This window comes from Sapajus apella, unplaced genomic scaffold, assembly GCF_009761245.1.
Source record: "Sapajus apella isolate SASKATOON/1434 unplaced genomic scaffold, GSC_monkey_1.0 scaffold1845, whole genome shotgun sequence".
Lineage (NCBI taxonomy): Eukaryota > Metazoa > Chordata > Mammalia > Primates > Cebidae > Sapajus > Sapajus apella.
The window spans coordinates 2,464-12,340 of NW_022438771.1; the positions used below are offsets into that span (position 1 = coordinate 2,464).

The 9,877-nt window shown below is 52.0% G+C and overlaps 1 protein-coding gene across 2 annotated transcripts; it reads left to right on the plus strand.

The window, feature by feature from the left end:
- The first annotated feature begins 649 nt into the window (after positions 1-649).
- On the plus strand, positions 650-7,211 carry LOC116547009 (serine/threonine-protein phosphatase 6 regulatory ankyrin repeat subunit C). Of its 2 annotated transcripts, XM_032273107.1 has the most exons (15): positions 650-794; positions 1,118-1,201; positions 1,665-1,743; positions 1,941-2,011; positions 3,081-3,281; positions 3,791-3,878; positions 4,083-4,225; positions 4,525-4,737; positions 5,004-5,082; positions 5,375-5,489; positions 5,691-5,773; positions 5,878-5,995; positions 6,202-6,270; positions 6,456-6,596; positions 6,677-7,211. In XM_032273107.1, exons 1-15 carry the CDS (start codon positions 768-770, stop codon positions 6,759-6,761), a joined length of 1,596 nt encoding a protein of 531 aa, XP_032128998.1. In that variant the 5' UTR covers positions 650-767; the 3' UTR covers positions 6,762-7,211. The 2 variants fall into 2 exon arrangements, with proteins under 2 accessions (XP_032128998.1, XP_032128999.1); XM_032273108.1 differs by lacking the exons at positions 5,691-5,773; positions 5,878-5,995; positions 6,202-6,270; positions 6,456-6,596; positions 6,677-7,211 and having other exon boundaries at positions 5,375-5,493.
- The last annotated feature ends 2,666 nt before the right edge of the window (positions 7,212-9,877 follow it).

Genomic DNA, 9,877 nt, shown 5'->3' on the forward strand with positions numbered 1-9,877 from the left:
TGAGTGTTTTCCACTTTAACCTTGCAATGGAGTCATTAAGGAGTTGGAAAATGCCCCTTCTGTTGGTCTTGGCGGCTTCCTCCACCTGCCAGTTGTCATGGCCTCTTTGTGGGTGTTTTCTGCAGTAGAATCCTCCTTGGGGTTTCTCTGCAGTTTGAGCACTTCTGCTGTTTCTTCTCTATCGAACTCACCCCTCCGCCAGTGGAGATACACGTCTTCCCTCCCTCTGGGGCTATTGCCATACCTAATTCTCAGTTCCCCACCTGCCAGTTTCCCCTAGTCTGTGGGGGATTTCGGGGTGTGGAATAGCTGACGGGAGGAGTTAGCTCGGGCGGGAGCATCGTGGGCTGGGTGAGATCTGGCCAGCCGTTCGGTCCTCAGGTTGGAAAGCATCGCGGGACCAAGGCCCAGGTTTCCGCTAGGGTCTTGTGAGGAACCCCCTGGGCCGCCAGACTGGAGCGGAGAGCACTGCGTGGCCGGCTGCGGAAGCCGGGGAGCGGGCGCGCGAGTTCGGGGGTGCAGGGCTGCTGGGGCCGCCAGGGTGGGGCGGAGAGTGCTGCGGTCCGGGTCAGTTTGCGCGGGGAGCGCCGGGCCCAGGACCGCCGCCAGGGAGCGCTGCGGCCTCCCGCTCGCCCGCCCCCCGGTAGGCGGGGCCGCGCTCTCCCCGCAGCCGCCGCCGCAGCCGCCGCCTGGGCCGCTCCGTGTCCCCGGTGGAGCCGCCGCCGCCGCCGCCGGGAGCTCGATGCGGACGGAGCCCGGGCCGGGCCATGGGGATCCTCAGCATCACGGACCAGGTCAGCCCTCCTGCCCTTCCCCTCTTCTTCCTTCCAGGGCTCGGCGTCGCCGCCACGCGAGCCCGGGGATGTGCGGCCTAGGTTGGGCCCGAGCCCGGGGCTTCCGCAGCTCCCGCCCCGCCCCATGCCGCGCTCCCCTCTACCGAGCCGGTGTCCTTGGGGACCTGGCAACCGGCGGAGGCACCGCGGGAGCCCGCTGCAGCTGGAATCCCCAGAACGGGGCCCCCCACGGACGCCCCACCACAAACCTGGGTGCTCCCCCACCCCCACCCCGGTTGCGCTCCGGCTCCAGCCCGCTCCCTGAATGCCGGTTCTCCCTGCAGCCGCCCCTGGTCCAGGCCATCTTTAGCCGAGATGTGGAGGAAGTGCGTTCCCTACTCTCGCAGAAGGAGAACATCAATGTGCTGGTGAGTTGGGAGCAGGGAGGATGGCGAGATCGGAATCCTGGCTCCCGTGTTCTGGACCCCTCCCCACCGGTGGGGCGGCTCCGTGTCTCCTCTGCTCAGAAGAGGCCGCAGTTCTTTCCATCCTGGAGTGAAAGCCTACTCTGCATTTGGGGATGGAGAGCAGGTCAGGCTTGGAGCCCAGATCACTTGGGCTGGGGATGCCCAGGAACGTTGTTCTCTTCTGAACCACCGGAGTCTGCAGCGCCCCCACCCCTCCTGGAAAAAGGAGCCGGCTTCTCAGCCCATTGGCCCTGACTCCACCCTCCCTAGGTGCTTGCCTTTGACTCCCAGTACCGGGACTTAGGATGCTGCAGAAACTATGGGAAGAGGTTGTGGGGAAGGGCCTGGAGCTCTGAGGCTTGGGCTAGGGTCCTTGATAGCCCCCCCATCCCCCGCCCACAGTCCCTCTTTTCTGCCTTCCCAGGACCAAGAGAGGCGAACTCCATTGCATGCTGCTGCCTACGTAGGCGATGTCCCCATCCTCCAGTTGCTACTGATGTCAGGTGAAAGTGGGGAGCTAGAAGGTGTGGCACATAGGGAGGGAAGGAAGGGGAGGAGTCTTTTTTGATATTCAAGGATTGGTCTCCCTTGCTCGGTCCAGGCGAGACTCCAGCTCCATTCAGATTTTCTGGCCTGATTACTGGCTTTCTTCCCACCCCCTCCCCGCCTTCCATCGAAACAGGAAATTATATCCCCACAGGTGCTAATGTCAACGCTAAGGACACACTGTGGCTGACCCCTCTTCATCGTGCTGCTGCCTCCCGAAACGAGGTATGCACCCTCACCTTCTTTCACCCTTTCAAAAAGGATGAGTTGCTTAAAGGTGGAGGTTAAGGGTTAAGGAGCCTCAGTTCTCAGCCCTACAAGCTGTTCTACCCCAGGTAGGGAGGAGATCAAATCTTGGCCCCTCCCTCCTACCCCTAGAACTGGCTGGTAAGGGGGCTGAGTGCTGCCAGCTGATGTGACTCAGGGAGAGCTTAACACTGGGCTGGCAGACTGCGGGGGCCCTGCTGCCAGGCCTGAGTGACTCATCTCTCCCTGGGGGGCCACCTTGAGTCTGATCCCCCTCTGGGCACTGAGATTTCTTTCCTTGTGATGGGGGATGGGTATAATAATCTGTTGCATCCTTGGCCCTCAAGTAACTTGAAAGTTGACAGCACAGGGGCCAAACATATTTCATCAGTTGAGTCCTTAACCCTATTCCCATCAGCCCTGAAGAGAGGGAAAGGGGGACCTCCTCTTCAGTTCATCACTTCCCTGGCTCCAGCCACCAGGGGGAGGGGCCAAGACCAGTGAGAATGAGATGGGTAGTGGTTAGAAGGGGAATTTTACCCTGGGTTTTGCAAAGGAACCGGTGTCTGTTTGCTTACTGACATACTGAAAATAATTTTCGTGCCTATGAGGAGGCCACGTGTTCAGGGTAAGACGTAACAAGAGCATTTAGTTTTCCTAGAAGTAGGGGGTTGGGATGTGTGGCTCTGCATGTGTGGATTTGTTTGGGAATGGATGTATGTGTGAGTGAAGAATTTTATTTTGCAAAAAAAGAACATGTTTCAGTGTGAGTGAAGATTTTCAGGGTCTAGGTTAACAAGTCAGGTGGCTAGAAGAAGAGCAAAGGGTCCCTGTTTTCCTCAGCAAGGTAAGGAAGAGTTTAAGCTCTTAAGAAGATCCAGAAGATGGGAAGTAGGTATTGAGAGTCTAGGTATGCTGGAAAAATGAGAAGAGACTCTGTGCTTGGGAAAATGGGGCCATATATGCTATGCTGACCTATTCCTCCTTCTATTTCCTGTTGTTTTACCTCCTGCTCCCATTCTCTCTTTTGTCCCCTGCCCCTCAACAGAAGGTGCTGGGGCTGCTGCTGGCACATTCAGCAGATGTGAATGCCCGGGACAAGCTGTGGCAGACACCGCTGCATGTGGCTGCTGCCAACCGGGCCACCAAGTGTGCTGAGGCTCTGGCACCCCTGTTGAGCAGCCTCAACGTGGCTGACAGGAGTGGACGCAGTGCTTTGCACCATGCAGTGCATAGTGGGCATCTTGAGGTGAGGACTGTTCCCACCTTCCCTTCCCTTTTCTTACCTTCCTACTTACCTTTCCTTGTTTCTGGGTCCTCAAACCTGAAGGAGAAGCAGCCCGGATGGTTATATAAACACTTGAGCTCACACACTAAATGAACAGTTAGACTAGATTAAAATTCTTAACTTGGAGTTCAGGAAGTTGATAAAACCTGGAATTTGTGTGGAAAATATTTGCATACACGCCTTTCTGAAGAGAGTCCATGTCTTTCAGCACATTTGCAAAGACTGACAAGAGTTTAAGAACCACCAAATCACCTGAAGAGACTCCTTTGTCTCCCTCAAAGTTCCAAATCTCTCTAGTATCACCTCCTTAGTGTCTGCTTCTGCTGCTCCCTCGAGTCCTCCAGATAGTTTTGCTCACGGAAAAAGACATTAGGCTGCCTCAACCTTTTCAGGTGATGAGGTCTCTGCTCTTAGGTAGGTTGAGGACATGAATCTGGCTCTGAACAGGTATTTTTCATATCCTGATACAGACAGTGAACCTGCTTCTCAACAAGGGAGCCAGCCTGAATGTCTGTGACAAAAAGGAGCGGCAGCCTCTGCACTGGGCAGCCTTCCTAGGTGAGAGAGAACACACGGGAAAATCAGAAATTTGACATTTAGTTCAGCTAAAACTAGGTTCTTGTTACATGAAATAAATAAATAAATAAATTTGATATTTAGGATTTCTAGGGCAGGGTTACGGGGTTTCAGCCTTTGAAGAGAGGTGCACAGGGCCTTAGAGTTTACCTTCTACTTCCTTGAGAATGTCTTCTCTTTGCTCAGGGCACTTGGAGGTCCTGAAACTGCTGGTGGCACGGGGAGCAGACCTCGGCTGCAAGGACCGCAAGGGCTATGGGCTGCTCCATACAGCTGCTGCCAGTGGCCAGATTGAAGTGGTGAAATACCTGCTTCGGATGGGAGCGGAGGTCATGGCGCTCAGCACTGGGATTGGGGACTCTGGGCAGGAAGTAGGAGATTATAGGGTCTGTTACGGAGATATGAGGTATTGGGTTGTTGGTGTGGTTTTGGGAGCTTGGAAGGCGTGGTAGAGAGGGTCCGAATAATGCTTACCTTAGCCATAGTACCCTCAGTACCTTAGTACCTTGGATCAGAAATCCAAGGGGAACTGAGGCAGTCGTTGGATTTCTGGGATCTGTAGGCTACAGGTGCTGGCATCTACTTTGCTTAAACTGATACCGCCTTACTCTCACCCCTGAATATCCAGATCGATGAGCCCAACGCTTTTGGAAACACAGCTTTGCACATCGCCTGCTACCTGGGCCAGGATGCTGTGGCTATTGAGCTGGTGAATGCCGGAGCCAATGTCAACCAGCCAAATGACAAGGGTTTCACGCCGCTGCATGTGGCTGCAGTCTCCACCAATGGCGCGCTCTGCTTGGAGCTGTTGGTTAATAACGGGGCTGATGTCAACTACCAGGTGCCTGAAGGGATAAAGCTTAGACCAGTGGGGAGCGAAACCTGGCTCTTGGGGTCCTGACTGTATCTGGATAGCTTTCTTGGGGAATTATCCACTTGCTTCCTGGGGTGATCAGACCTCGCCAGGGACTCAGGAGAGAGTGGGCTAAGAAGGTGCCATATACCCCTTTTGTCCTTAGAGATATGTCCTTGGGGATAGGGCATTCTCTGTGCTTTGCACTGGAAAAACAGAAACAACAAAAAAAAAACCCTACCATGTTTCCACAGAGCAAAGAAGGGAAAAGTCCTCTGCACATGGCTGCAATCCATGGCCGTTTCACACGCTCCCAGATCCTCATCCAGAATGGTATGGACCTGGGAAACTTTGTGCTGTCTTCCCCTTTTCCCCCAAGGAACTCATTTCTAAAATCTCTCTAGCTTCTTTCTCCCACCCTCTTCCAGTAGGATAGGCCCTTGGAACTCTGACCAAGGGACCTGTGGAAATGGCCACAGTCTCCTAAGGCTTAGAAACAGGATAAAACATGCAGAATGCGGGGCCTGGCACCTGATGCATAGTAGGCACTCATATGGTGGCTAGTTCATGAGAGTGGTCTTATCCCTGAGGTCCACCTGAGCTATGTGTGTGCATCCCCTCGCAGGCAGTGAGATTGATTGTGCCGACAAATTTGGGAACACGCCACTGCATGTGGCTGCTCGCTACGGACACGAGCTGCTCATCAGCACCCTCATGACCAATGGCGCAGATACTGCCCGGTGAGTCAGGGCCCTGACTCCACTTCGGGGCTGCCCAGATCTGCACAGACTGCTCACATCAGCCATGGAGGCACAGAAACGTTTCCCAGAGGGCACCTTGGAGAACCTCCTCCCCTGACTATAGGGTGTTGGTGGGTCACAGAAGAGGTCTTACCTGGTCCCTTCTTGACCCAAGGACTGAGTCCCTCAACTTCTCTCCAGGCGTGGTATCCATGACATGTTCCCCCTGCACTTAGCTGTTCTCTTTGGATTCTCTGACTGTTGTCGTAAGCTTCTTTCCTCAGGTATGTGCTGATGGGCTGGGGATTGTCAGGTGTATAGGAGAGCAAAGGCCTTTCCCTCCCTGCTGAACACTCAGATGTGACCTGTGGCTGGTCTGTGCCTCCAGGTCAGCTGTACAGCATTGTGTCTTCACTCAGCAACGAGCATGTCCTTTCAGCTGGGTTTGACATCAATACACCTGATAACCTTGGCCGTACCTGTCTTCATGCTGCTGCTTCTGGAGGGTGAGTTCTCTTTCTGTCTCCCATGCTTTAAGCAGGGAGCTGGGAAGGTCTGAGCCCCTCATTCTTGCCTGCCCAGATCTATTCTCCCTCTCACCATAGAACAGTCACAGCAGAAAGGGCTTGCTAGTTCCATCCTTCCTTAGCCCCACCCTGGGCCTGTGGCTTCCTTTTGAGGCTGTAACTCTGTTAACACATCTTTCTTTTAGGAATGTTGAATGTCTTAATTTGCTGTTGAGCAGTGGAGCTGACTTGAGGAGGAGAGACAAATTTGGCAGGTATGCTAATGTGCAGGGGTATACATAGGGAATACCTGAAGGAGAAACAAATGGTAGAGGGAGGAAGGGGTGGAAACTGGAGAGTAAGTAAGGAGAATGTTACAAAGCAGCATTTGGCTGCACATCAGATTGCATTTGGATCTGTCTCTGATCTTCTTCCCTACCCTCCTTCACTTCTTCCCCAGGACCCCACTGCACTATGCAGCTGCTAACGGTAGCTACCAGTGTGCAGTAACACTGGTGACTGCTGGGGCAGATGTCAACGAGGCCGACTGTAAAGGCTGCTCTCCCCTTCACTATGCTGCTGCTTCTGACACTTACAGGAGGTGAGGCTATGGGTCTGGACCTTCTCAACCTCATTTTACCTCCCTGAGCCCTGCCCTAACTTTCCCTCTCTCTTCGCTAGAGCGGAACCCCACACACCTTCCAGCCATGATGCCGAAGAGGACGAGCCACTGAAGGAGTCCCGCAGGAAGGAGGCCTTCTTGTGAGTAGCAGAGAGGGCCCCTGGGATGTGCTTTCCCACCCATGCAAGCTCTGGCCCTACTGTCCTCCTACTTACTCTGAACCTCCACCCTATACTGCTGCTGTCCTGCTGGTCAGCCAGCAATGTGCCTTGAGCTCTCTGGGTTTAGTCCAGAGTGGGCAAAGACAAAAGTATGAGATTGAAGCTCAGGAGTTTCAGGAAAAAAAAACCCCAAAAGTGTGAGACATAGTTCTTTCCCTAAAGGAATGATAGTCTTCTTGAGAGGATCAGAGAAGCTAAATGTAAAAAATCATTTGTTTATTCCACAAGCATTAATTGAATATTTACTTATTAGGTTCCAAATACTGTGCTAGATACTAAGGATAAAAGATGAGGCCGGGCAGGGCGCGGTGGCTCACGCCTGTAATCCCAGCACTTTGGGAGGCCAAGGTGGGCAGATCATGAGGTCAGGAGTTTGAGACCAGCCTGACCAACATGGTAAAACCCCGTCTCTACTAAAAATACAAAAATTAGCCAGGCATGGTAGTGGGCACCTGTAATCCCAGCTGCTCGGGAGGCTGAGGCAGGAGAATCGCTTGAGCCCAGGAGGCAGATGTTGTGGTGAGCTGAGATCCCATCACTGCACTTCAGCCTGGGCAACAGAGTAAGACTCTATCTCAAAAAAAAAAAAAAATGAGGCCCAGCATGGTGGTTCAAGCCTGTAATCCCAACACTTTGGGAGGCTGAGGTGGGCAGATCACCTGAGGTCAGGAGTTCAAGACCAGCCTGACCAACACGGTAAAACCCTGTCTCTACTAAAAATACAAAAAATTAACCAGGTATGGTGGTGTGTGACTGTAATCCCAGCTACTTGGGAGGCGGAGGCAGGAGAGTCACTTGAACCCAGGAAGCAAAGGTTGCAGTGAGCTGAGATCACACCACTGTATTCCAGCCTGGGTAACAGAGTGAGACTTTGTCTCAAAATAATAAAATTAAAATTAAAACTAGGCCGGCCATGGTGGCTTATGCCTATAATCCCAGCACTTTGGGAGGCCGAGGCAGGCAGATCATATGAGGTCAGGAGTTCGAGAGCAGCCTGGCCAATGTAGTGAAACTCATGTCTACTAAAAATATAAAAATTCAGGCCGGGCGCGGTGGCTCAAGCCTGTAATCTTAGCACTTTGGGAGGCCGAGGCAGGTGGATCACGAGGTCAAGAGATCGAGACCATCCTGGTCAACATGGTGAAACCCCGTCTCTACTAAAAATACAAAAAATTAGCTGGGCATGGTGTTGCGTGCCTGTAATCCCAGCTACTCAGGAGGCTGAGGCAGGAGAATTGCCTGAACCCAGGAGGCGGAGGTTGCGGTGAGCCGAGATCGCGCCATTGCACTCTAGCCTGGGTAACATGAGTGAAACTCCGTCTCAAAAAAAAAAATATATATATATATATATGTATATAAAAATTCATTGGGCGTGGTGGCAGGTGCCTGTAATCCCAGCTACTCAGGTGGCTGAGGCTGGGGAATCACTTGAACCAGGGAGGTGGAGTTGTAGTGAGCCTAGATCACCCCACTGCACTCCAACCTGGGCAGCAGAGTGAGACTCCATCTCCAAAAATTAAAATTAAAATTAAAAGATGAATTGTCCCAAATTTCTGTCTTTTGAAAGCTAAGAATCTATTGGGAAAAATAAATAAAAGGATGCCTACACATACTAATATATTAATGACAGGGGAAACTACATGTACAGTATGTGAGAACTCCCTGTACTTTCTTCACAATTTTTCTTTTTCTTTTTTTAAAATTTATTTATTTATTTATTTATTTTAATTTTTTTTTTTTCTTTTGGGACGGAGTTTTGCTCTTGTTACCCAGGCTGGAGTGCAATGGCGCGATCTCGGCTCACTGCAACCTCCGCCTCCTGGGTTCAGGCAATTCTCCTGCCTCAGCCTCCTGAGTAGCTGGGATTACAGGCACACGCCATCATGCCCAGCTAATTTTTTTTTTTGTATTTTTAGTAGAGACGGGGTTTCACCATGTTGACCAGGATGGTCTCGATCTCTTGACCTCGTGATCCACCCGCCTCGGCCTCCCACAGTGCTGGGATTACAGGCTTGAGCCACCGCGCCCGGCCTAAAATTTATTTATTTTATGGAGACAGGGATCTCTCTATTTCCCACACTGGTCTTGAACTCCTGGGTTCAAGCAGTCCTCCTGCCTCAGACTCCTAGAGTGCTGGGATTACAGATGTGAGTCACCATACCCAACCCACAATTTTTCTATAAATATAATAATATTCTAAAACAGAAAGTTTATTTTTTGCTGGGCACGGTGGCACATGCCTTTATTGCTAGCTACTTGGGAGGCAGGTGCAGGTAAGGGAGGAGAATTGTGCAAACCCAGGAGTTTGAGGCTCTAGTGCACTATGATCATGCCTGTGAGTAGCCACTGTACCCCAACCGGGACAGAATAGTGAGACCCAATCTCTAAAAAAAAATAATAATAATTAGCTAGGCACAGTGACTCATGCCTGTAATCCCCACACTGAGGTAAGAGGATTGCCTGAGTCCAGGAGTATGAGACTAGCCTGGCCAAAACATAGTAAGGACCCATCCCTATTTTCCTTTCTTTTCTATTATTTATTTGAGATGGAGGAGTCTTGCTGTCACCCAGGCTGGAATGCAGTGACATGATCTCAGCTCACTGCAACCTCTACCTCCTGGGTTCAAGCAATTCTCCTGCCTCAGCTTCCCAAGTAGCTGGAACTACAGGTGCACGCTGCCAGACCCAGCTAATTTTTTGTATTGTAGTAGAGACAGGGCTTCACCATGTTGCCCATACTGGTCTCAAACTCCTGAGCTCAGGCAATCCTCCTGCCTCGGCCTCCAAAATGCTAGGATTGCAGGCGTGAACCACCATATCCAGCCTAATTTTTGTATTTCTAGTAGAGACAGGGTTTCGCCATGTTGGCCAGGCTGGTCATGAACTCCTGACCTCAAGTGATTGGCCTACCTAGGCCTCCCAAAGGGCTGGGTTTACAGGCATGAGCCACCACACCAGGCCACCATCTCTATTTTAAATACATGAATAAGGCCGGGCGCGGTGGCTCAAGCCTGTAATCCCAGCACTTTGGGAGGCCGA

Coding starts and splice junctions, on each gene's coding strand:
- LOC116547009 (XM_032273107.1), top strand. CDS start 768: ATGGGGATCCTCAGCATCACGGACCAG. Junction 4,226..4,524: donor TGCTTCGGATGGGAGCGGAG/GTCATGGCGCTC, acceptor CTGAATATCCAG/ATCGATGAGCCCAACGCTTT. Junction 5,996..6,201: donor CATGCTGCTGCTTCTGGAGG/GTGAGTTCTCTT, acceptor TCTTTCTTTTAG/GAATGTTGAATGTCTTAATT.